General features: G+C 36.5%; 1 protein-coding gene across 1 annotated transcript; it reads left to right on the top strand.

Moving 5' to 3' along the window:
* The first annotated feature begins 4,448 nt into the window (after window positions 1–4,448).
* KLHL12 (kelch like family member 12) lies at window positions 4,449–27,320 on the top strand. Its single transcript, XM_015815581.1, has 12 exons — window positions 4,449–4,660; window positions 5,304–5,539; window positions 6,759–6,912; window positions 9,047–9,264; window positions 10,086–10,235; window positions 11,263–11,377; window positions 16,239–16,345; window positions 17,374–17,569; window positions 20,114–20,272; window positions 22,177–22,275; window positions 23,625–23,811; window positions 25,636–27,320. Exons 2-12 carry the CDS (start codon window positions 5,357–5,359, stop codon window positions 25,760–25,762), a joined length of 1,695 nt encoding a protein of 564 aa, XP_015671067.1. The 5' UTR covers window positions 4,449–4,660; window positions 5,304–5,356; the 3' UTR covers window positions 25,763–27,320.
* Window positions 27,321–27,871: the final 551 nt, after the last annotated feature.

Raw genomic sequence — 27,871 nt, 5'->3', positions numbered from 1 at the left:
AGGTGTTTTGATCTGGATTGATTTAATAACTAATTGAGTATGTTAAATTAGTAAGATGATGTTCTTGCCTGACAATATGGATGTTATTAGGTATGATAATTAACTGGATGAAATTTGAATTTGGTCCAAAGGGCTGAAATGATTTAAGGTTTGATATTACTTTGTTATTTTGTTATCTTAAAGAGATTTATTGATTGATGGATTATATATGTATAGGATATACTAATATTTTACTTTAATTAGGAGATATATTGTGTAGTGGAAGAAGAAATAAATGAGATTTGTGATAAAATTAAGGATTTAAGAGATTGAGATCTAGAATATATCTGGAAGGGATACCTGAATTGATAATCTGTTTCTTTAAAGTCAAATTTGATTACGGTATGTTAATTGTAAATTCACAAAACTCTAAAATAGGTTTAGGATTGTTAGAAATTTAAATTAGAAATGGATTATTTTAAATGTATTAGGTTAATTGAGGGAAATAGAGAGGGAATGTTCAATGTATTGATTTGAGTTATTCATATATGGTTTTATTTTTGCTTGTTTGATTACCCCAGCACCACGGTGTGTCTTAAGCACTTTGTTCTAAGAATCAAAAAACCAATAAAATTTGTTTTTTTTTAAAAAAAGAAAATATCTATTTAAATTTAAATTATATTTAATAATATTATGGTCAATTTTAAATTGTTTCATCAAATTAATTTTCATAAAAAATGATTGCTTCAATATAACAACAAATATAAAACAAAGTATGCAAAAAAAGGAAAAAAAGTGTTAATATTGTCTATGACCAAAAAGTAATACATCCATTTTGTCCATAAAAAACCAGTTCAAAGGTTGACAGTGCACACATTTCACTTTGGTTTTTGTTGCACAATTACCTTCCCAAGAATATGTAGCACTTTTTTTCCTCTCCAAGCATGATAGGTCCAAATGTTTTCATAATTAATACATTACAAATTTGGAGCTATATTTTAACCTTAATGTATTTAAATCTAATCTATCATAGGCTATGAAGAATATTGAAAAACCAGGAGGTATGATATGACCAAATCTCATGTATTAACATACCTTTAAATGTTTGTATCACCAGCACAGATTAATAGATAACTAATCCTTTTTAACATTCATTAGATATGAAAAAGAAATTTGTCACCAGTTTACACCATGTTAAGTCTGTAAGAAACATATTCAATATATTTTTTAAAAAAAACTAAGGCCACTAACTTGCTAGAATTGGGTTTTCAAATTCTTTCTTCCAAATTAGTCCAGTCTGGAGCATTATTTAACTTTGAGGTGACCTCAACTTTGTCTGGTCTAGTGCATGTGTGTTTTCACACTCATGTATGTGTTGGCATGCTTTTAAGTCAGTATTGACTCCTGTCAGCTACCTGGAAAAGTCCCTGCAGTTTTCTTGGCAAGGATTTTTAGAAGTGGTTTACTATTGCCTACTACCTAGGATTGAGAGTGACTGGCTCAAGGTTATCCATCTGTCTTTGTGCCTAAAGTGGGCCTAGAACTCAGGATCTCCTGGTTTCTAGTTTGGTTCCTTAACCGCTACACCAAACTGGCTCTTGAACTTCAGCTAGTCTATGACTCACAATTTTCCAAGGATATACTTTTTTCAGGTATCATGATTTGAACATGTATACAACCAGTATAAATGTTAAGTTATTGCTACATTTTCATATTTGGATGTCCCCCTTAATTTAATTCTCCATCTCAGTATCACTTTCTAAGTACTTTGTTAATTCTTATTTAAATAGAAATGTATCTTATTTTGCAGTGGCTGGAAGCTTTTGACTGCAAAATTCATAGTTCTCTTTATTTCACAATGCAATTTATCAATAATAATAAAAATATATTAGAGAAATTCTATATCCGTTTGGACATAAAGCTAACATAAAATAATACATTCTATTAAGGGAGATTGTTTACAAAGACTGCTTTTTTGAAATTTTCACCAAAATGCACATTTTAATAGCACCTTAAAAATAAACTTGTGGGATGAAATATGGGAAGAAGATTTTTTTTAATTGAAGGTGTTAAGTTATACTTTTCAAATTGTTTATACTTGTCTGGAGGGAGGGGGAAGTCACCTTTTATATATTTTCCTTTTCTTTTTTCTATCTCCTTCTACTTTTCTGCTTTTTTCTTTACTTTTTGTATTTTCCTTAGTTTGTATTAGTCTTTTATGTTTGTATTCATAAACATTAAAAAAGCTATTGCAAAAGATATTTGTGAACAAATTTTTCAATGAACTCATTTTGACAGTTTTGCAAAAAAAAGGGGAAATTAGAGTAACTGAAGAGAAGGTTATGGGTCACTTGAAAATTTATTGGTGGGAAGGAGATAATATAATCCAAAACTTTTTGGATACTTTTTAAAAAAAAAAAACACAATTTTTAAATTTAATTTAGAAGGATAAGATTCTTCATAGGACTCGTCTGTTTATATTTAAAGAGTTTGCAACCATATAGCCCTTTAATATTAATAGTGTTTGCTTATGTAGAAGTTAACAGATGAAAATATTTCAGAAAAATGTTCTGAAAGAGAGAGGAAATCCAATTGAATATACTATTAATTTGTTCTTTGAATTTTCATGTTAGACAAAAAGGGTAGGTTAGATCTTACTTATTGTTGTCGCTTTTCTAAGAATTCTGTGCCTTTCCCAAACAAAACATCCAAACATTAGTCAGGAGACAATTCTGCCATCTGCTGGGAAAGACATTCAGAACAGTGTACCAGTTTTATTAGACCTTATCAAACAAAATCCTCAGCTTAAAACTGTATTGTTTATACAGAGCAAATAGCATAAATAGATTTGATGGAAGAATGAGCTAGCAATGCTACTACTATATGCAATTCTATATTTGACATTTCTGACCTCAGAACTAAATATTATCAGTAACTAATATATGATTCTGATTACATAATTCCATTCTCATAGATTTATGAATTTATATTGAGGAAATCGTATTGGAACAAAATGTAGTTTTAAAATTGAAGGAAAAAATAACCTGCACTATGTTCGTGATACTACTGTAATGATGTGGAAGGTCAAGCAATGAAAGTGAAGGAGCACAGTGAAAAAATAGGATTAAGACTAATGTCTACAAGAAATATATTAAAGAGATAGGTAAAGCCTAGCACCTAGCTAACTTCAATCTTTTACTCTTTTACTGATAGAAAGTACTTAACTAGATGCTACAATCTGGCTATCCCTTATATTGTATTTTCTGTACATGAATATTCTGCTATAAAACTTATGCTTTCCCACAAGGGCAGCACTCATACAGAAAAAAACCGTGCATCTCCTAGATAGGACAACTAAAGCAAACAGAACTGAGTGTGCATTTTTCTTAAACAATCCAAGGAATTTTATACTCCTGATCATGATGGCTGTGGATGTGTTTTAACCCCTTTTCCCACACACAATATTTTCTTGCTAAAAATGTAGCCTAGTTGCTACTGTTAGCCCAACTGATGGATCACAAGCACAGATGGATGTGGGATAGGAAGACAATACTTATCATCCCTCCACTAGGCTCCTCTGTATCTTTGAGCACTAAAGCGATGTCCGATCTTAGCCTAAGGGACAGGTTGCAGACACAGAGGATAGACAATGATTAAGTTCCACACATTCCTTGCACCTGCCTATACTCTTAGCCTCCCTGCACCTGAGCAGTTAGTAATGCTTTTCCAGGCAGCACCTGATGCTTCACAGTTAATCCTCAGTGAAAGGGAAGCAAAGCAAAATCCCAATTGCTTTGTGTAGCATTAAAACAATAAGAAAGCATCATGTACCAGCTCTCCTAGAAGAGGCCTTAGGAAGGGTGCCAGTGCAAAGTGCTTATAGCCTGCACAAAATTTGACTAGAGGCGTTTGGTTGCATCCTTAGACTTCCTTTTCTGTTATCATTCATTTTCGATGTATTTGGTTTGCTATTTCTGGTTGTTTTTCTGTACTTCCCAATGTTTATCCCCAAAGGGAAATAACGTGATGAGTGTATGTCACAATGTTGTACGCGGCCCTGTAGAATAGTTTTTACTAGTCCAGGCAGTCACCAGAAGTCAATAACTGAATCGAATATACCCACCCACCCACCCCCATTTTTATTTCAATCATTTGTTTAGCGCGCCTTTGCTGTATCCCCAGGGGCTATTTAAGCAGTGTGATAAAGCAAAGGAAAACATTAAAAACCGAGGAAGAAAAAAAGAGCAGCCACTTTCCCTCCGGCAAGGCACTGAACTGAACAGACGAGGCGGGGGAACGACAATGCAAGTTTTTGGTTGCTTAGCAACCAAAGAGAAACAGATTCCATCTGTCCCTCCCTTCCTCGCGCTGCAATTCTTTGCACGTGGGTTCAAATAGATCGGCCTTTTTTTTTTTTTGGTCTCTGCCTCGGCGCAAACGGTGACGCAATCGGCACGCGCCTAATGTGAAAGAGGAAGGAGACGTGTGGGTCTGAGGAAGTGGGAGTTTCTCCCCTCCTGAAAATGTTACCGTGGTGGATTTGGTAGAAATTTGTCACCGGCGGTTCTTTTCCCTGCTCGGCTCAGTAGAATACGGACCCTCTTTTGACTGCATGGCTTGAAGAGCTCGCCGGTATCCGGCAGGGCTCTGCAGATTGGTAAAACCCTAAGAAACGGAGCAGGTGAATCCTCTGCCTTAGGTTGCGTTCTTTTTCTACAAAAAAAAATGGAGTTAATTAGGGTTTGGGGGAAGTCGTTCTTCCCGCTCCGCAGTTATATATGAATATGCTATTATAAAGCAGTGCTTTATAATAGAAGAATAAGGATATTGCCTTCCGGTGGCTAGTGAGATCAATATTGGCAAAATTATCTGCACTGGTGGCTAAATCTGTTCGCTGACATAGATGGTTGGGCTAAGACAGAAGTATCCTTTCGTTAATTTGGGTGTCTTTTGCATCCAATCGAGAATGTCCCTGGTGCATTTTCCAGTAGCAGCTCATTTGGAAGCTTCAATTGTGAATGAATTCCTTCTTATTGAATTAGCTGGAAAAGTTTACATTTGTAAGGAGGACATGGCCTTGCTTTTCATTTACAAAGTGTCAAGTTAAGCTTATGCTGTAGGAAAGCATATTTGCTGAGTACTTAAAAGTGTTATGTTGAAGGTTGTAATCTTCGAAATGAAAAATAGGCTATTCAATTTGAATTGTACAAAATACCCAAACTTTCTTTAGAGGAAAACAGATCAAACTCAGTACACATGTGTAGCACTTTGTTAACTGACTTGTAGCCTCCCACCCTAAAAAAAAATAAAAAAATTCTTTACAGGTTGTTCATACTCTGAACCTGCCTTCTCAGCACTTGTTGGCTGGGCTAAGACTATGGCTCCTAAAGATATAATGACTAATTCACATGCCAAGTCCATTCTTAATGCAATGAACTCTTTGCGAAAGAGTAACACACTCTGTGATGTGACCTTGCGTGTGGAACAAAAAGACTTTCCAGCTCATCGTATTGTATTAGCTGCTTGCAGTGACTACTTTTGTGCTATGTTCACAAGCGAGGTAGGTAAGATGCATATCAAACATATTTTGGGTATATATTTTTTTCAAAAATTTGCAAAAATATGTAATTCAAACGTTATCTTAGTCATGTTTTTCTAAAGCTGAATGTTGCCCAGTAAATTTAAATTGTTAGAGCAATAATTGACAAAACAATGTAATGAATAGGTAACAATGTTTCTTCTCCCTACAATTTAATTATATATGGGGATATTTCAACTTGTATAAAGGTTAATATGAAGTTCAACATTAAATCTGGTATGCAAGTTGGGCCAACATCATAAGTTTTGCACTATGATGTATCTTCTTTAGTGGCTTTTCTCCTACATGGTGATAGAGAATCGGTATTTGAAAATTTCATTTGTATCTTGTTTTTGCATAATTTCCCTCTTTGACATCTTTATATATTTTTTGTATGTATAGTATAACATATATAATCAAATAATATGAGTATTTGATCTCTTATGGCAATACATTATTTAAATCAGAGGTTCCTTAACTTACACTCTTATGTGATGCTTTGGTAACCACAATTCTAACATGTATTTGAAATAAGCAAATAATTTTAAAAAAGCATTTCTGCTATATGGTTATGAATTCTGAACATATAAGACCTCTAGAAAAAAGGTGTGTTGAAGTACTATTAAAAAAGATTGAAATGAATAAAAGTTAAATTATTTTCTCAAAAGCAAAATGTTTGTTTGATGCTATATATTAGTTTTCCAGGAATCTTATACTTCTTGAATTTTTTTTATTTGTTGTAAATTCATGCTTGTAAATTATCACTTAGTGAATTACTTTTGCCAAATGTGTCTGTAGGTGACCTGAAACAAAACTAGGAATGCTACTTCTCTAGACCATAAATAGTACAGATATTAACAATGAATATATTTTATTTAAATAAAATATATTTTGTAGACTAGTAACTTTTTTTTCAGGAGGAGGATTTTGTTGTAGTTTATATATAAAAGAGAAATTCCTCTTAATTGGTATGGTAAATGAAATACCTTAAGCTCCTTAGAAAAAGCACTATTTGTGTCTTTGTTATAGTCTTTCAAGGATACATTTATAATAATTTTTATATTACATGAAAAGTTTGAATAAGTGCTTATTTATTTCATCTTATCCATATTTATGTTTTCCAAATTAGTATTCATAACCCAGAAAAGATCATTAATATAAATCCTTGTAATTAAATATAGCTTTATTTGTAATTTTGTAGCTTTCAGAGAAAGATAAACCCTATGTGGATATCCAAGGGCTAACAGCCTCAACTATGGAAATACTGCTGGATTTTGTATATACAGAGACGGTCCATGTGACGGTAGAAAATGTTCAGGAGTTACTCCCTGCAGCCTGTTTACTTCAGCTGAAAGGTAATGCCAGAAACAAATTATATAGAGCAGGAATCAAGGATCAGATGCATTCTCTAGACATCTTCAGTCTACAAAAATGAACAGAATTTTGCAAACATACTAAAGTTAGTTAAAGATGTATTAAAATAACATATATATAGTCCTTGCTTACCAACCATTTATTCAGCAACTGCTCAAAGTTTTGATAGCATTGAATGAGTGGTACTTACAACTGATTCTAAGTTCCAGCTTCTCCATTTGCTTAGTTCTGAATGCTGAATATTTTGAATGGTCATATAATAGTTTTCAAATAATTGATGATCTGTCCTAGTACAATCAATATGTGATTTTTCATTCTAGAGGTGTTTAAAATGTCAAAAAATATGGCAGTGGAGTCTAAATTCAGACTATAAATACTGATCATAACCATATTTATATCAGTATTTTTATAAGCTGGAATTAAGTGGTATTTATGTCAAATAGAGCTTATTGAACTTATAAAAAGAAGTGTTTATGACTTATAATGGCCACCTGTTTTACCCGGATTGAAATAATACACCTCTTCAACCCAATCTCTAAGCAAAGATTAATCATCATCTTTAGATGTGTCTTCTGTAAAAAAGCAACATCAGCTTGTAAAGATATGGATTTTTTTGACTTTAGTTGAAATTCAATATAACATTACACTTGTCAACTTTCCAGTTAGGCATTGTGGTGTAACGGGCACAGGAAGACGGGGCTCTGTCTTCCACGTTTGATTTCACCCCACTGGGGACCTTAAAAAGGGTCAAAAGTCACCCCGGAAAGGCGACAAAGGAGGGGACCCTCGTCGATCGTGGAGGGGCGGTGGCCCTCCTGCTGGATCCAAGGAAGCCCTCCAAACCGGTGGGGGAAAGACTGGCTACATTCATGTGGCCAGTCAGAAGCTGCTGTCAACCGAAGATAGGCACTAACCAGCAATTTTTGAGCAATGTGAATAGAACTGGGTGAGACTTTATCCTCTTTTTATGACCTTAATACTACTCTCCTGGAAAAAAGAATGCCCAAAGCAAAGAATCCTCCCCGATGAGAGAGGGAAGGGAAGTTTTTGCCCCGTTCCCTCAAGAAAAGAAAAGCGGCGAATTAATTGCTTTGGGGGAAAATAGAGAAAACTACAAGATCAATTTGGAATTAATACAGATATATAGCTTTGAAATTTAGGGACTAAAAGTACCTTTGAGACTTTTTTTTTAGAAAAGATATTTGAAACTCTGTAAAATAGGCTTGGATTTGGAAAGTTGGAAGACGGTGTCAACGACATCTATTGGCGAATCATGGCACTACAATGTATTATGCTTAAAGGAAACTTGGCTTGAAGCCTGGACTTACATAAGACTCTTTGTTCCTGGAAACTTTCACTTTTGCAGACTGCATCTGGGAAAAGGGAAAAAAACTCTTGGGCTGCTTATCTGTGTTGGGGACCCTATTGGACTATAAAGACTACATACAAAAACAAAATGAGTGTTTCATACTTAGCCACAAAGGGTAAAAAACCATCTTTAATACTTGTCTCTGAAGCCCCCAGCTTGATTTACCAACAAAAAAATGTTAATGAATCTCAGAAAAAAATTCTTTTTATGTTGAAATCAATCCAAGAGACAATTGTTTTATTTCATGATGAGACTAAAAGTAACGCAAATGAGATAAAAGAACAATTTTCTAACCTAACAAATCCAGACAATGACTACAAAGAAGGAAAATTAGAAGAAACTGATCCAAAGATGGAGGACCTAAAGGAAGGAATTAACAGACAGAAACAGACAAATGAAAAATTAGAAGATGTAGTAATAACATCGGAAATGGAAAAGATATCTCACTTGTCAAGATTTCAGAATACATTTGAGAATAAGGAAGAAGAGCTGATCGAACGGATGATAAAGCTGTTAGGAGAAATGCTGAATACTGACAAACAAGAAATGAAAAGAAAAACTGAAGGAGAAGGATGGAGGCAGTTTAATGAATATAAATGGGTTGAGCGTTCTTCCAAAAATATTTCAATCTGTTCAATAGAAATAAATATTGCACATTTTCACTTTTAATTTAAATTTGATTCCCGGGTAATTTTTCAGAATTATGATTTGACCAAAGTGCCAACCATTATTTTATTTTCTTGTAGGAGTAAAGCAGGCTTGCTGTGAATTTCTGGAAAGCCAGTTGGATCCTTCTAACTGTTTGGGTATTCGTGATTTTGCTGAAACGCATAATTGTGTTGATTTAATGCTGGCAGCAGAGGTTTTTAGTCAGAAGCATTTTCCAGATGTAGTACAACATGAAGAGTTTATCCTCCTCAGTCAAGAAGAAGTGGAAAAACTCATCAAGTGCGATGAAATTCAGGTAAGAATTCATCTGTTACTGCAGTTTAAGGCAAATAATATTTAATTCTGACATGTGATGAATGCAAACCAATCATGTATTTTTCGAGCTGTATAAACAGGATTTTTGTATTCTTTTTACTATCACATAATCATGTATACATTTCAATGCAGTGTGATATAAGATTGTTTGCACACTAGTCATCCTTTCCTTTTTATATTAATGTATTTGTTTAATGGGAAACATGGGAGGGTCTTTTTATTATTTATTTTTATCTCACCTTTATTATTTTTATATATAACTCCAAAGTGGTGAACATACTTAATATTCCTTCCTTTTCCTATTATCCCCAACCCAAACTCACCTAATCAGCTTTCATGCCTAAGGTGGGATTAGAACTCACAGCCTCCTGGTTTCTAGCTTGATGCCTTAACCACCAGACCAAAGTGGCTAAAAGTCCTATTTGAATGCTTCAAAATAAAAAAAATGAAGAAGAATATTAGTGAAATTATTTTTATTATTTCTTCCAAGGCTGCCAATGAAAACTGCCCTCCCTTCAGAGAGGACTAAAAAAAAAGTAGAAAAAGCCCTCAATTCAGTGATCATATTAGGAACTGTGTCCTCTGCCTTTAATCATGTGACATCTTGGAATTATACATCACATGTTCACACTTTATATTTGTGACAGTCGTAAGACAAAGCTACAGATTTTCAGTGGTAGACAAATGCCCATAATATATGATTGGGTTTTTTCTAGCAATCATAATTTGCTAAGCAATTTTCCCACAGTACAGGTACAACCTTTTGCAAAAGTCTGATGAGTTTTGCTTCTTTTCTTGCAGGTCGCTTCTGAAGAGCCTGTCTTTGAAGCAGTTATTAATTGGGTGAAGCACTCAAAAAAGGAACGGGAAGCCTCTTTACCAGAGCTTTTGCAATACGTGCGCATGCCACTTCTAACTCCACGCTATATCACCGATGTCATAGATACTGAGGTTGGTCCAGGTTCTGTATTACTCATCTTTTAGAAGTGGTTAATACAATTATGGTGGGCAATTTATGCTTAGTTGTTTGCAGACATTTCATTACCCAATTTAAGTAACATCATCATTGCTAGAAAGTGGTGTTCACTCCTGCTTATTGGCTGGTGTTTTGTTTCCTCCTTTCTTTTTTGAATGGTGTATAAATGTTTATCTCTGTGTCTGTTGATGGCTGATCTGTCTGAATACCAAGCTTCCAGGAATTCCCTAGCATTTTATGGATTTTGTATTTATATTACAGCATAGCATGTAAATACAAAAGGAATTAAATTCACATCAAAATACACATGTTGTTAGGCATTCCACACACCCCATGGATTCCTGAATTTAGCACATTTTTATGGGTTCAGGTTTCAATGGATGCCACTATGTTCTAACACTGAGGGGGGGAGGGAAGCTTCTCTCCATGTTTTCCATACCATGTGCAATTTATATTGGTCAGGCATTACTTCCCTTGGGTCTATATTAAAGAAACCTCAGATACCATTTCTTTGGGAGAGTTCTTGCAGTTCCTCAGATATTTTTGATTGCTTTTTTCCCAACTTTGCAATATCATTTTTCAGGAGAACTGAAAGCAGACCAAATACAAACAAATCAGGGCTTCTTTTAAATACTCTGAGAGTAAAAGTGACTTTTCCTTATGTTTTGGGTACTGCATCTGTCCTTCAGAGGTGTCTTTCACCAAAATGATTTGATCAGGATTAGTACTTGTGAGACAGATGATTCATTAGTACGCAAGAAATAGTCTAAAACTCAGCAATTTTATAGTAGCTTAATTGTTTAGCTTTAAAACGGGTTCCTTCTGCTACCACAACCCAAATTTGTATATGTCTGTATAGGTCTAAGTATTCTTTCAAAAATACTGTTTTAATATAAATACAAATGTTTTTCTTTTTGTTGTTTTCATAAGGCAGTGTACCTCTGTGGCATTGCAAACTTGTATATATTGTAAAAATTATATAGTCTTGTTATATTTCCCCAGCCTTTTATCCGATGCAGTTTACAGTGCAGAGACCTTGTAGATGAAGCTAAAAAGTTTCATTTGAGACCTGAACTCCGGAGCCAAATGCAAGGCCCCAGAACCCGAGCACGTCTTGGTAAGTGGCAAAAGATTCAAATCAACATTTAAGAAGAAAGAAATGTCACATTCCATTCTTATGTTTATTGACTTTTGTCAATTGCCAGGTTTAGGGCTTAGTAGATTCACAGTATTATGTTAACACTGCTGCAAAAGATACTGGGCTTAAAAAGTTAAAGATTTTATATATATCTTCCCAAAGGACATGCTATATCTTATTCAGAGCTGTGTGTCTTATATGAATACAAAATGCTAAGCAAAATTAGATATTCTGTGTTTGACCTGCTACCCTCAAAGTCTAGAATTGTATTTTTCTGATTCAAATGAATTAAATAGTTATTGAAAATAAGAATCAGACTCTTTTTGGAGAGCCAGTTTGGTCTAGTGGTAAAGGCACCATGCTGGAAAGCAGGAGACCATGAGTCAAATCCCACCTTAGCCATGATGGATGACTTTGGACCACTTTTAGCACAACTCACCTCACCGGGTTGTTGTTGTGGGGAAAATTGGAGGAAGAAAGTGTGTTGGATATGTTTGCTACGTTATTTTGTAAAAAATAATAAAGGCAGGATAAAATGTTCAGTTAGCTAAAAGTTTTGAAGTGATCACTTGTTGAAATAATTTGAGTTTCAAGCAGGAGAATTCCAGTTTGCTCCATAAAAATAAAAGCAAAACATTATCTAAATAATTGTTTAGTAATCAAAATACAGGGGAAGTAATGTTTTAAGCATAATTTATGTAATTTACAAACCTTCATAGTGGTGAGATCTCCATGTACCTTCAAGCCCAAAACATAAATGTTTGAAGAAAAATGGTACAAATGAGGCTTTTGTGCTGTGTCTATCTAGTTCAGATGGATGGAGCGATGACTGGCCTTGCTATTGTTATATTTTAGATGCTGTAGATCAGCGGTCCTCAACCTTTCCGGCTCAGTGGACTGGCAGAGGTGGCAGCAGTGGGGGTGGAGAGGGGATGGTTTCGCGCACACACAGTTTTTATAAATGCAGCTGGGTGCGCACTTGCACGCGCCCATCACGGGCTGCAGCCCGGCAACGAAATACCTATTTTTGTAAACTAATCAGAAGAAATTACACTGGTTACTACTGAAATATAATGTAACCTCAAAATTATCTTTCTAATTGAAGCAATTAACTGAATTATAATAGAATGAGCTCACCAAAAGCCAGTATAGAACATAGCTAGGAAGCAAATGCACAGCTGCAGAATAAAGTCAGATTGTCAGAAAATGTCTCACAATTATGTGGCTCAGGTTAGCAAGAATAATTAGCATAATAATTTTTGAAAAGAAAGAGAAGGATAATTTGTTTCATGGCAGTTGAATTGCCTTTCAATTGTGTATTTAATGATTGCTTGATTTTTGTTACCACATTAAAGAAGGGAAAAAATCAATGATTAACATTTAAAATACAATATGCTTAACAATTCCATACAGTATATCTTTCAAGCAGAAAGTAAGGGGAGTAGTGGAAAATCTGAACAAAATTGTTCAGTGAAGTAGTACAGTTTTCTTGGTGAAGAATTTTAAGAAGATAGATTTCAGTATTAATATAAACATAGTTCATTACTCAACTACATAGTTCTTAAATAAATGTTTAGGAGTATGTGTTAATTACTTTTTGTTTGCTAATGTTTATATGCTTCCTTCTCTTCCGATTCCAGACAGCTTACAGCATACTGTATAAGATAAAATCAATCGGTAAAACCAATAAATAGTAAATAACTACTAAAAACTATAAAGCTGCCATCAAACAAGTCTATGTGGTCTCTTAGAAAACTTATTTCATCATCTCCCAAAATATAATCAGGGTAAGGTGCATCTAATCTCAGGGGGAAAAGAGATTCCAGAAGGAGTGGGCTATTACTGAGAAACTCAATCTGTAAGATCAAGCTCCCTGATTTATTTTTTCAGGGTGAGTAACTAGACCAGGATATGAATAAGGCAGAATCTACATGAAGAAGATAGTTAACAAGGTCCCAAAATATAAAGGGTTTTATTAATGATAATCAAGGACCATGTATTGGGCATAAAAGGCTGCAACTAACTAGTTCAACTAGTTACAATTGGTGCTGTTATTCTAAGCTGGCTAAATACTGGTCAGAAGCAGGCCACTGCATTCTCTATGAGTCATTTTCTTAGGTTGGACCATCTAAAGCAGGGGTAGTCAACCTTGGCTCTTTTATGACTCGTGGACTTCAATTCCCAGAATTCCTGAGCCAGCTTAGCTGGCTCAGGAATTCTGGGAGTTGAAGTCCACGAGTCATAAAAGCCAAGGTTGACTACCCCTGATCTAAAGTGAATTGCCGTAGTCTGAGAGATGACATCAGTATGAGTTTCTGTCTTCAGGTTCTGTCTCTAGGTTCAGGAAAGGGTACAACTGGTAATTCCACTAATCTGGCTAAAGGCTCTCACAATTGCAGCTTCCAACCACTGTTTTGCTGGAGCTCTAAGTTGAAGAGAAATCTCAGATTGAGCACCACTACCTTCAGTAGAAATGGTATCCCCATCAAGAAGATCCACGACACCAGAAAGTTTCTGAACTAAAAGCAACACGATCTCACTAGAATTCAGTTGCAGTCTGTTTCGCCCTATCCAGTTCCTTAGAGCAGGGGTCCCCCAGTCCATGGGCCAGCACTGGTCCATGGCATGTCAGCAACTGGGATGTGCAAACAAGCAAAGCCTCATCTGCAGGATGCAGGCAGCATGTGAAACCACACTCCCTCCGGTCCACAGAAAATACTCTCTCCACAAGAGAGTTTTTTGGTGCCCCAAAGATTGGGGGGTGCTGCCTTACAGTCTCCAGGCACTGTTCATCTAAAGTTTATGAAGTAAAGCTGGGTGTAATCAGCATATTGATGATACCTAACACCAAACCAATGGGTGACCTGTTTCAGAGGCTACATATAGATGTTGAATAAGATGGGGAAGAGAGGACGCCTCTTTTCCAGCTTCACCATTATCCATTCAGGGAGAAGCCACAATGTATAAAAGTGACTCCGATCCCCGACTCTTGCAGGTGGTTCAAAAATATATCGTGGTCAATGGTATTAAATTCCGCTGAGGGATTTGGCAGGACAAGAAGGGACACAGTACCTCTCCCCCACATCCCATTGCGAGTCATCAGTAAAAATGACCAATGTCCCAGGCCCAGGTCTGAATTCAACTAGAAAAGATGTAATGACATGCAGCAGTTCAGTTCTGAATGTAGAAGGATGCTTCAGATATGCTCTTGTAGTAAAGATAGTCCTAGAGTTATAACCACTTGTTCAATGACCATTCAGAATTTCAGAGGTGCTGAACACGGTTGCTGTTATTGCGTTTTCTCCCAAGGAGTATTCCATGCTATGGAATGCGAGATCTCAAGAATCTCGTACTTCGTAGTGTCCACACACTCCAAAGTGACCTCTGCTGGCACAATTACATTTCATAGCAATGGTCTGCCCATAGTCCCCATCTGCACTCAGTAGTGCCCATCCTCAACGGTCATCCAACTGCCTGCAACTCTGCCTTCTGGTTTGCTTCCCTAGGACTCCAGTCATGTGAGAACCTGTCTTACAACCTGTACAGTCTTTGGGTTATGACTGCAACCAGGACTGCAAGGATTGCTGTTGCTAAGCAGTGCGGTCATCTGACAACCATATTGCTTAGCAACGGAAATTCTGGTCACAATTGCCATCATAGCCTGAGGACTGCCTGTCTCAGTTGGGAAATCTGTATAGCAGCCATTCGCAGTTACAGAGACCTTTGAACTTTGCTCTTGGGTTTACTGTTCTTTTTTACAGTAAACAGATAGCAGGTCAAATTGGCTGGGTAAACAGAGTTGTAGAAGTTTATAAATTGTGGGCCAATTTCACAAGGGGGGGGGAACTACTATTGTTGAAATATATCAGTATTCAATTAGGGGAGACAATTTATGTGCATGTTTTTTATGTATTCTTTTTCCTTGTCTTGTTTAGTTTTGCTTTGTTTTGTGTGTAGGAGGGTGTTGTTGTTTTTTTTGGGGGGGGGGGAGTTTGTATTTTAACTTTGGTAATAAAAATATATATATACAAAAAAAAAGCAGCTGAGCTTTTCCTTTTGCCAGAACTGCATAGCAGCTGCAAAAGGCAATCATGTATCCTATTGTAGGAAAAGATGCTGTTCCTTTAAGCAGTTGCAGAGAGTTATCATATGATTTTGTACTCAACTGAAGTGCTGCACAGCTCTAGTATAAAATACCCTGAGAACTTTATGCTATTTTTTATTTTAGATGATTTGTCCCACCTTTATTATTTTTATAGATAACTCAAGGCAGCAAACATTTATAATACTCCTTCCTCCTCCTATTTTCTCCACAATAACAGCCACAATAACAGATTTTAGGGGACTAGTCTAAGGTCACCCAGCTGGTTTTCATACGTAAGATGGGACTAGAACTCTCAGTTTCCTAGTTTCTATGCCAGCATCTTATTTCCTTCAGGAAAAAATATTTGAATATGATAGTAAATTTGTACTTCTTTATTCAGAATATTATTGTCTTTGCATTTATCCTGCTTGGTTGCAGTGTTCACTTATTTCGTACCGCTGTAACATAGCTTGCCTATAAAGTTTTCAGCGCATAATGCAACAGTGAGGGTGGTTTTCAGCTTGCTTTTCCCTGACCTTGGTTAGGAACAAGAGTAAGTGACTAGGCCAAGTTTATCCAGGTGGTTTTGTGCCTAAGGGAAATGCTAAATCCTAAATCTTCCCACTTCTAGTATAGTTCCTTTGGTAGTATACCACACTGGCTTCCAGTTTATTTTAAAGTTATTTAAAATTTTTATTCCATTTTTATTTGTAAAGCTTACTGATGTGTAACATTATGATGGTCTCTTTCATTTAGGTGCCAATGAAGTTCTCTTAGTAATTGGGGGTTTTGGAAGTCAACAGTCTCCCATTGATGTGGTGGAGAAATATGACCCCAAAACACAAGAATGGAGCTTCCTACCAGTATGTAATTATCTGCTTCATCATATATGTTTAAAACAACAACATGCTATTTACATACATGAAACTAGGTGTCTGTTTGCATATAATTCATTAAGATTCCTAGAGCATTTTTCCTTTAAAAAAAAAAGCAAAATTTCTTTGGCATGATGATGTTTAATGCAAAGAAGCATTATGTAAAGAATTTTTTCCTTGCTCAATGCTTCTAATTTCACAGCGTTCTTTCTCTAGTTGCTTTCCACCAGTAATGTTTGAATGGGTAAAAAAAAATCTGTCAGAGGGAGAACTTTATGAGTACCGGTATGTTTTTCTAGAAATCTCCATGTAGGGATGGGTATAAAACTGGAACATCCTATTGGTGAACAGTAGAAGATAACTCTCTTCCTGTCTATACTCCTCAAGGAAGTAACACAGTAGTATTCTGCCATGTGAATGGATTGTAATACAGATGGGTACAGACAGGAACAGAGTCAAGGTCAGACAGTTGTTAGTTCTTATCTCAGTATTTGTTAATGGAATGACAATGCTAAGCAAACTACCTTCTCACAATTCTAAAATTTGCTTCCAAAACTATTTTAAGGATTACTGAGAAAACCATATTGTGTGTAAGATTGCTAAATCGGGATTTAAAAACATTCCAAACAAAATATCGCTTTATTATATTTTCAAAGTTACAAAGAAGACATTTTCCTGGTTTTTATAAGACATTTCTTGTCTCTGAATTAAAATTCTCCAGAATTCATTGCGGTCATAAAAATCAGGTTTATTTTATGCTGAGAAAAGCATATTTGTGTTCCCTTTTGAAGAGGCAAGCATGGGAAATTTGAGTATTATTGTTGCAGATGAACTGGACACAAACATAAATAAACCCCGTCACATTAGTCCATTATGATTGCAGAATCTTCTCTATGTTGGATACAGTTTACATTTTTTCTTCCCAATTCTGCATTCTAGCCTTAGAAAATTGCTAGTGCCAATTTCTTTTTAGATACAAAAATTGGATTCTATTTTCTCTCTTTTAACTTACATAGAGCATCAGCCGCAAAAGACGCTATGTTGCAACAGTTTCCTTGCATGACCGGATATATGTGATAGGTGGCTATGACGGCCGTTCACGTTTGAGCTCTGTGGAATGCTTAGATTATACTTCTGATGAAGATACCATTTGGTACTCTGTAGCGCCAATGAATGTTCGACGGGGTCTAGCAGGGGCCACAACTCTAGGAGGTATGTATTGAAAAACAACCAACTAATGATTACTCTTGGAAAAAATCCACATGTGGGAAATATTTAATGATGAACGGATCTTTGGTCCTCTCTGAGCTTGGTGGTTTTCTTGCAGACAGTTCATTATCCAAACTAGGTAACATCATCAGTGCTAGTAAGGAGCTGGGGTTGGCTCTCAATTTATATTCTGGTGACTTGCCCTGTCAGTGTTGGTGGGAGTGGTCTTGGTGGTTCTTGGTTGGGCTATTCACTGTTAGCTTGTTTGGAAGTTCCTTGATTGGGGTATTGTTTACTTCTTGATTGTTGGTCTAACATTAATCCTGATGTTAATTTGCTCATCTGACTGTTGATTACTGGTGTGGAGGTGTTTTGGTTTTTTTGTTCCCTTTTTTGGCTTGTTGATTGTTTCTTTTGCACAGTACTAGATGTTGTTTATGTCTATGTGTCTGTTCATGGCCAATTTGTCTGAGTGCCAGGCTTGCAGAAATTTTCTAGCATCTAGGATTGTCACAGTTTCCCAGTTGAAACTATGGTTAAGTCTGTTCATATGTTGTAAAATTAAAGAGTTGTCATCATGTCTTCTGATTGCTAGTTGGGGTTCATTGATCTGTTCTGCTAGTCTTCTGCCTGTTTGTCCTACATGGTGGCTCTTGCAGTCTTAACACTGTACGTTGTAGATGACTCCTGTTTTTTCTTCTGAAGCTACTGGGTCTTTTGGTTTATTTTCTTTTTTCTGAGGCTTTAGTTGGCTTGTGTTTATGTTGATTCCATGTGGTTGCAATGGTCTGTGGTTGTTTCTGAGATTTTTGGTTTTATGGCATTGTTGTCCTTTTTACAACTTGAGTTGGTTGTGCTATATTGGCTTGAGTGGTCAGGCACTTTTTGATGAAGTTGCGTGAATATTCATTTTGTTGGAAGATGTTGTATAGATGATCTGTTTGCTTTTTCTGCTGTTTAGGGTTGCTGCAGTACACTTGTGCTTATCTAAATAGAGTTCTTACACAGCTTCTCTGGTAGGGTGTTGGTAATTAATATTACTAACAATAATAATTAACCAAAGTAATAACCCAACCTCCCACAAGAGAATGAATACATGGCAAGAATGGGGGGTGGAAAATGTTTGTATAGATTTCTCTGTTTGCCATATGTTGCTATATTTGACTTGTGCATAATTTTTTTAATGATTCAGTTATGCATGCAAAGAGCGAGTCTAATTTCATTTTGAATGAGAGATTGAAATAAATGATAGTTTGACTTCAGAATCTTCATGTTCAGTATCTTTTATCATGTATGAGCCTTTTTTACCATTTTCTTTTAAATGATTTTCAAAATACGTACAACTCTGTCTGTTTATCTAAGTGTTCTAAATACACTTTTTGCCTTTTGCTGCAATTTTCAATTTGTGTATCCTAAAGAAACTAGGGCAGAATTTTTGAAGCTAGAGAACCAATCACTTGTGTGTACAAGATTTGGTCCTCCTGATTTAGGGGTTTAATTTCACGAAGGTTAATTTCAGGGAGTTAATTAGTTTAATACAGAGATTTGAAGAGTGCAACCCACTAGCATTAGTAATTTCTTCCTCCAGAGACATGGAACCAGAAATGTTAAGAGTTTGGAAAAGGGAGCTTAATGGTCAAAATGTTCTATTCCATCTTTTATAAACTTCAAAAAGCATCCCAGTCCCATCTACTTTTGCATGTGATCCTCAACATGGCAAGGAAATTTCCAAATTTCTTAGCTTGATTTCTAAGCCAGTAGAAAATGCACATTCCTGATGTAATATTTACTCCCTTTGGTAGTTCACCCTTGCTTTTATCACTTGTACTTGTATGGAATCAAGAACACGCAAAGTATTAGTACCGCTTTATAAAACCCTAGTAAGACCACACCTAGAATACTGCAACCAATGTTGGTCACCATATCACAAAAAAGATGTTGAGAGTCTGGAAAAAATTCAGAGAAGAGCAACTAAGATGATCAAAGGCCTGGAGACTAAAACATATGAAGAAAGGTTGCACGACTTGTCTAAAGAAAAGAAGAAATAGGGGAAAGATGATAGCAGTCTTCCAGTATTTGGGGGGCTGCCACAAAGAAGAGGGGGTCATGTTATTCACCAAAGCGCACCAGAGGGCAGGACAAGAAACAATGGTTGGAAACTGACCAAAGAGAAAAGCAACCTGGAATTTAGGAGAAACTTCCTGACAGTGAGGACAATCAACCAGTGGAACAGCTTGCCTCCAGAAATCTTGGGCACTCCATCACTAGAGATTTTCAAGAAGAGGCTAGACAGTCACTTGTCTGAGATGGTATAAGTCCTCCTGCTTGAGCAGGGGGCTGGACTAGAAGATCTCCAAGGTTCCTTCCAGCTCTACTCTATTCTATTCTTATTATAAATTTCTATATTTCATTTGATACGCTGTGGGGTGCTTTGGAAATAAAGTAAAACAGTAATACACATAATTTAATAAGAAAAGTTTAGAAAAATTGTGATTAAAAAAAAAACCTCTCTCATGAAATAGCTGACTCCAGTTTGCTCTGTTATAGATATGATCTATGTTTCTGGAGGTTTTGATGGAAGCAGACGCCATACCAGTATGGAAAGATATGATCCAAATATTGATCAGTGGAGTATGTTGGGAGATATGCAGACAGCTCGTGAAGGTGCAGGACTGGTTGTGGCCAATAATATTATCTACTGCCTTGGTATGTAAAACCCCCCTCCCATTTGGATGTTCTAGTATTAAAAGTGTTGATCAAACATACTCCATCATCCACAGATTTTCTCTTGTATGTAAATTATCAAGTATGAAAATATTTTTACCTGGAGTGCCCTTCGTACAAAATTCCAGTATCTCAAAATTGTAACTGTAAATGGAGTACTACAAGATAGAGATTAGGAATTGTCAGATTTCATCAATTCCTTAATATTTGTGCGTTTAGGAGATACAGTAGTACCTTGGTATTCATTGTTAATTGGTTCCAGAACAAAATTGCCGAGACAAAATTTTCATATCAAAATGCATTGAGTACCAAATTTGATGAGCTTCAAAGCACTTGAATAACAAGACACCGTATAAAAAAATGCTCTAAACTATTAGATATTTAAAAATTTATCAGCACTGTAATATAATTTCATCTAGAAAAAGAAATGTTCTAAGAAGTTTATTTGTAACAAATTAAAGTCTAGTTGAATTGGGTTTTATGAAATTAAAATGAACCTCCATCATTTTTCCTAGAACACTAAAGGTAATATATTCTGATACCTTATGAATGAAGAAAATCATTCAAGCCTTCTAGAATAACCTTTGCTCAACAAGCATGCTTAAATATTATAAATTGACACTATAGCAGCCATTATATCCAGGCAATTAGAATAATTATGCAGCAAAGTATAACACTATTCACTATAAGAGTATTTGTCCAAGGCTGGCATTTGTAAATCAAATCTTTATTAGGGCCATAGACCAGTATAAGGAATGAGGGTGGGGGGGTACAGTTGTTAGCTATAAGATATAAAAGATATGTAATTAAAAACTAAAGGTATATATAAAGAGCAAGAGTCTAAAATAAGGAATACCATTAGATGCGTATAGGAGAGCATAAAGGTTAATATGTGGAAAGCTATATTAGATTACAAAGTTAATATTGTAGACTAGGTGCTTATTAAATTTAGTTTATAGTGCAGATAATCATCCAATGCATTTTGAATGCTGCCGCACAGAACCAGAAACATGGTATGTTGTAACAGGATGAAAACAACAGGATGGTGTAAAATTGTCTTGTGTGCTTGGATATTTATTTAATAATGGTAAGATGAGGCTAGTGCAAATGGCTCTGTAGTACAAGCACTGGGGAGACACACGTTCTGTAGTTCTGTGTCTTGAGACACATGGTTTGTAGTCTCCAGTGACAAGGGGCATTGTCTTTCCAGGAGAGGAATCTTCCTATATCAGCCTTTTTTTATATACAAAGCTTTATTAGTTTATAATATACGATACAATCGAAATACAAAGTAAATAGCGGAAAAGATGGAAAAGGGAAGAGGGAGTAGAAAAGTGAGGTAACGGAGAAAAAAAGGCATTGACTTCTGACTTCCTTTGGTGCAATAAAGTAGCAACTTCAAACCTCAACTTTTTACTTTTACAAAATACTATAAACTAGCCATTTCAATAACATCAAATCTATCTAATTGGTAAAGCCCACAGTCAAATTTTCATTTTTTTTTCCACCTCAAGCACAAAATCTAGAAGCGGTTTCCACGTGGCAATAAAAGTATTCGTATTTTTTTCTTTAATCAGTACAGTCACCTATATCAGCTTTCAAGGACAGCATGATATCATAAAGGAGTTTTAAAGGCCCTTTTGGGTTTAGGGCTGACATTTGTAGAATTTATTTTTTCAGCATCCAAATAATAAAAAGGTAGGTGTGTAAATTAGGACCTCTATATACTATTGTCGCACTGAATCAGTATGGCTACAAATCTGTGTTGTTGTTGTTTCCCCACTATGGATCTTTTTGCTTTTTATGGGTTTTCTTTATTCTGAGTCTGAATATAAAACAAATAGAGACACTTAACTTATTTTACTTTCTGTTCTGTATGCATTTAGGTGGGTATGATGGTCTAAACATCTTAAATTCTGTGGAACGATATGATTCCCATACAGGGCATTGGACAAATGTGACTCCAATGGCTACTAAACGCTCAGGTGAGATTTCTGATTGGGTTATGGAATTATGGAATAAAATCTAAATGCTTTCTAGATAGAATAAATCTAAATAAGAGAAAGGGATAAAATAAAAGTCTACATCTTTCTGTAAAATGTATACTGCGCACAGTCACTCATGCCCTCGTTACCTCCCGCCTGGACTACTGTAATGCTCTCTACATGGGGCTCCCCTTGAGGAGCACCCGGAGGCTTCAACTGGTCCAGAATGCGGCCGCGCGGGCGGTGTTGGGAGGGACTCGTCGCTCCCATGTAACACCGCTGCTGCGCGAGCTGCACTGGTTGCCGGTGGCCTTCCGGGNTCCTCAGGGTGCCGTCAGCCAGACAGTGCCGGCTGGCGACCCCCAGGGGGAGGGCCTTCTCGGTGGGAGCCCCCACCCTCTGGAACGAACTACCCCCAGAGATCCGGGTGATCCCAGATCTCCCCTCCTTCCGCCGCGCCCTAAAGACATGGCTTTTCCAACAAGCGGGATTGGCCTAGGGAATTTTAGTGGGGTTTTTAAGGGTAATTTTAAGGGTAATTTTAACGACCAGGCCTTGACGAATATTTTCTTTTAATTTGGTTTTTAATTGATATTTGTTGTATGTTGTTTTATAAGGCTGTTAGCCGCCCTGAGTCCGGTGTGGAGAAGGGCGGGATATAAATCAAATTATAAATAAATAAATAAATAAATAAATAAATAAATAAATAAATAAATAAATAAATAAAAATTTTACAGAGTGAGACACATTTAGTAGACAGTATCTGTTGAGCAAAAGTGTTTTCCTCAGGCAGCCTTCCTGAAAAAGTTTTTAAAAAAGACATTTAACTATGAAGCTAGAATTCCCCAAGCTTACCAGTGATCAGCTTTTTTCCAAAATCTCTATCTTTACAACATAAACCACATTGTTTCTCACTCTATTATGTTTAGTAGGCATTTTATATGTGTACTTCCTTGGACATCCTGAAACAACATCACCACAAATTAATTTACTATTAATTTAAACTTTCAGTAGTAATTATGAATATTAAAGAAAGTTGTTAAGAATGAGGGCACATGCAGTTGTTATTACTAGGTTTTTATTCTACTTTTTATTATATAGCTGAGGGCAGCAAACAAACTTTATACTCCTGCTTCCTATTTTCCCCACAACAACAAGAACTCTGTGAGGTGGGTTGGGCTAAGAGAATAATTGCCCCCAAGTCACCTAGCTGACTTTCTTGCACAAGGATAGAAGTTAGCATGTCTTATCAAAAGCAGACTATGCAGTTTCCTATAATCCCGCCCGGGTATGACTAACAGAAGGAATTCATCTACTTTGCTATCAGATTTCATTACTTCTCCTTGCAGGAGCTGGAGTAGCCTTGCTGAATGACCACATATATGTGGTTGGAGGGTTTGATGGAACATCACATCTCTCCTCTGTGGAAGCGTATAACATTCGTACAGACTCTTGGACAACAATAACAAGCATGACAACACCCCGCTGTTACGTGGGGGCAACAGTGCTCCGTGGAAGGCTTTATGCCATAGCTGGGTAAGCAGATGATGCCTGTGGAACTAACATTTATGATCCTTAAATGTACTAGGTACCCCCGAGATTTGTTTTGTTTTATAGAATTATAGCCTACATCTTCTATACCTCTCTAGATACCATTTATTTTGGGTATAATTAGATACTGTGTGCATACATGATCTGTCATCTTATTCAAACCCTTTAAAGTCATTTCTGCTTTGATGGAAGCTATGCCTTTGTTTATATGGTGTATATCACAGGCCAATCACATTGCTGTTTGTTTGCCTGTGTATTTCTTGCTCCAAGTTACTTAGATCAGTGCTTTTCAGCCCGTTGCACCTGGCAGGTGGTATGCATACAATGGGTTGGAAAACACTGTAAAAAAAGTTTAAAAGTGTAGTGAGGGGTTGAGCTAAAGCGGCGGCAGCACTGCATGGGCCTGTGGGAGAACCAGCTGGAGCTGCAGTGTTGCCAGGGCTTTGCTGAACGTCCAGGATTGGCGCCAGGCTCCAGTTGATTGGCACTTCCAGAAGCAGTGCGTAGCTGGAAGTGCACGGAAGAGAAGAGGAGGAGGACAGAATGGAGGATATAAAAGGTTTTGGCGGGAAAGGGAGAGAAAAAAAAAGACAACGGGGGGGGGAAGAGAATGTGACAGAAAAAGACAGAGAACCGCAGCCTTGAGGAGAAAAGTCAGCTGGAGGTGCACCAAAGAGGAGGGAGGGAGAGAGGAGAGGATATAAAAGGAGCAGGTTTTGGCAGCAGAGGGGAAAAAAGACGACAGAGAAAAGGGATGGAGAAGAGGCTGTGGAAGGAGAGCCCAGCAGGCAGGGAGGAAAAAGAGTGAGGAGAGGGAGAGAGGAAGAAGGGCCAACCAGCCAGCTGACCACCAAAGTAGTGGTGTGTATTAATAACTATGGATAAATTTGTCATATATTTGTCAGTGCAAAGGGAAAGTGGTTCAGCAAAGGAACCGCCACCGAAGAAATTAAAACTGGTACTTTTTTTATGGTTTATAACATTTTATTAGATTATAGAATAAAATACAAAAATACAAAGGCGAATAGTAGGACACAGTGGGGAGGAAAAGGGGGGGGAAATTGAGGGGGAGAAGGGAAAAAGAAAAGGCATTGACTTCCGACTTCTTCTGTTGCAGTAGAATGAAGCATTAACACCAAACCTCAACTTTTTACTTTTCCATAATAGTATAAACTAGCCATTTCTATAACAACAAATCAATCTAATCACTAAAACCCAAAATCCCCTCCCCTTTTTTTTAGTCATCACGTTTTTGACACCTTGCTAAGCACTGATGGTACTCGAATATTGTCACGTCCTAAAAGTGATACAATCTGTGAAAATGTTGAAAAGCCCTGGCTTAGATCACAGGGATTCACCTGAAGTGCAACACCTGGAGGGGACCATTTTAGGTGACTTTTAACATCTACCTCATTATGATGTAGGTTTGAAACCAAAGATATTAAAAAATAAGGCTGTTCTATGTCTATGTCATGTTGACAAAACCAACAGTTTACTGTATATAAAATGACAGTGCATTCTGGTTCCATACCCAGATTATATATTAATAAAGTGCACTTGTCCTTGTCCTAAATTTCCTATAAAAATGTAAGATGGAAATTGGTCTATTGTATAGTAATAGTATGAGTAAAAGTAGATACAGGTAGTCCTCGACTGTCTGTATAACAAGCTTTGCCTTACGCTAATTTCTGAATAGTTTTAAAAAGCTCTGAGAAGAGCTTTACTTTCCTCTGACAAAGGTATTGTGATAGTTCTGACTATAATCTGGACCTTAGCAAGGTTTCATGTGTAAATCTCTATTGTATACAGGTATGATGGAAACTCACTCCTGAGCAGTATTGAATGCTATGATCCTATCATCGACAACTGGGAAGTGGTGACATCACTAGGAACCCAACGTTGTGATGCTGGTGTTTGTGTGCTACGAGAGAAGTGACTTTAGGAAAGGCTTGGGAGAGCACTTCCATGGAACAATTACCAGAAAAAACATTGACTGACTTGGAATTATTCATCTTGTAGCTGTGAATTAAGTCACTTTTAATATCCGGATTATGCTGCAAAACATCAACAAATCTACTGATTCTGGTTTGAAGAAAAACCCAGACACAATGCACTTTGACTTGACAATGGATGAACTGCATGCTTATGTAGACTAAGCTTGTAAAAATGAATTATCAGAGCTGCAAGAACGTCTGCCTCCTGGTCTGCTGAATATCTAAAATTAAGTTGGTCATCTCAGTTGTCTCTAATCATCAGCACGTACTCATTGAGTTTTGAGCACATCCAAAGTTCAGTTTGTTCCTGAATATTTTCATATACCAAATATCCTGGTGAACATCATATGAGCAGATCAAACTTTTTTTGGATATTTTTTTCAGATTCTGCACCAGCTTGCCCATGTCCTTCTGGAAAGCAATCAGGCACAACTGATCTGTGAAAATGAAAGATTCTGTATATCGGTATACGAACTTTACATATGCAATACATAAGGTGGGGCAAGAGGCAGACATAGAGGAAAATTAGCTACTGGGATATGCAGTCATGTCTGCTGGGGAGAACAGTAGGCAAAGCAAGCAGACAGCGCTACATCTTTAAATATTTTAAAAAATACCAGAGGCTAGAATCAATATGCACTAGAGAAAAAAATTATGTGCTAGTGCTTAAGCAACAACCAGGTTTATGTTTACATATGACTTCTAAGCTACAAACTCTTGCCAGTAGCAGAACAATGAAGGATGTTCTTGGCATCTTGAATGCGGCAGTTATTTATAAATAATATGTGCTTTTGAAGAAAACCTTTATCCAAGGTACTTTTTAGGGATTGGATGTGCCCACGCACTATGAGTTATCACTTCAAATCATAAGACATTCCCAAAGGTACAGTGATCACTTTCAAGTTGCACTGCAAATAAGGTTGAAATGTGATGCCTATAAAGGGATTGCAGTGTGTATGTCCAGGATGAATGTCAGTACACATTTTTTGCATTTCAGTTTTGTTATTCTGTATTTCTGATGCTTCAGCCAGAAAAGTTAACTTCCTTCTTATCCACTAAGGATTTTTGAATAATCATCTCCAAAGCAAGCTGGAACTATTGACTTGCTCAAGTCATTCCTCTGTGGTGGCACCTAAGATTCCCAGCTCCCTATCTCCTTAATATGCCTCTGATATATAATGCAGCTTGTATTAGATACGTGAAGACAAGTCGCTTTGCTGGTGGAAACATAACCCTGTGGATAATGCTCCCCCATCCTCAATTATGTGCTGTGGCTTTCAGTGTGACCTTGGCATTTTCTCCCATAAATCTACTGAGGCTTTGTGTGTGTTATCCAATCAGGAACCAAGGGATGAATGTATTTATTTTCTTGGGTGTGGGTGACTTCTTGTTTTGGGGATGGGGGTACAATAGACTAATTATGCACTTTCAAATAACATTGATTTAAAAATCCTGACCTATCACACTAGTGTTTGATTCCTTTCATATGTATTTTTTAATAAAAGGATGGCTGGTTCAAATATTTGATATCTCCATATAGATTGATTATACTTGCACTATTATATTAAATACTGTGTTCGTTTTTAGGTGTCACTGATTTAGAAAAGGCTAAATATAATATTGCCAAGAGCATATCATATATAACTCTTTGAAGGCTTACCTAGGTTTCCAACAGTAATTATGATTACATAATAGGGATTTTAAATTTTCCTGGCCTTCTGGGTTTTGAATTTGTGTTTTATTTCCTTAAGAGACACTAACATTCTTTAATCATATTGCCATATTTTTAAAAAGATTAAAACTGAAACCTTTATCACTCTCATTAATGTAGAAGGGATTTTATTGTGAAAATAGATGTAAACTAATACTGTTGTGGCTATTACTTAAAAGCCAACAATGTTATTGAAGTACAAGTTTTTACAACTAGAAAATAACTAATTTCATATAATAGTTTTCAGACTTAAGCTTATGAAAAGATTAAGACAGCTACTATCTAAGCCAGAGGTCCCCAATCTTTTGGGCACCAGGGACCGGTTCCATGGAGAGATGTT

Source organism: Protobothrops mucrosquamatus, unplaced genomic scaffold (assembly GCF_001527695.2).
Source record: "Protobothrops mucrosquamatus isolate PMUCROS unplaced genomic scaffold, P.Mucros_1.0 scaffold351, whole genome shotgun sequence".
Lineage (NCBI taxonomy): Eukaryota > Metazoa > Chordata > Lepidosauria > Squamata > Viperidae > Protobothrops > Protobothrops mucrosquamatus.
Note: the sequence above shows the minus strand (reverse complement) of the source record. Positions and strands in the feature narration are given on the sequence as shown.

Bases quoted from the DNA above. Each gene is read 5' to 3' on its own strand.
- KLHL12 (XM_015815581.1), top strand. From the start codon at position 5,357: ATGGCTCCTAAAGATATAATGACTAATTCACATGCCAAGTCCATTCTT. The intron at 9,265-10,085 runs GTAAGAATTCAT...CTTTTCTTGCAG, and splicing joins TCAAGTGCGATGAAATTCAG to GTCGCTTCTGAAGAGCCTGT. The intron at 20,273-22,176 runs GTATGTAAAACC...GTATGCATTTAG, and splicing joins TAATATTATCTACTGCCTTG to GTGGGTATGATGGTCTAAAC.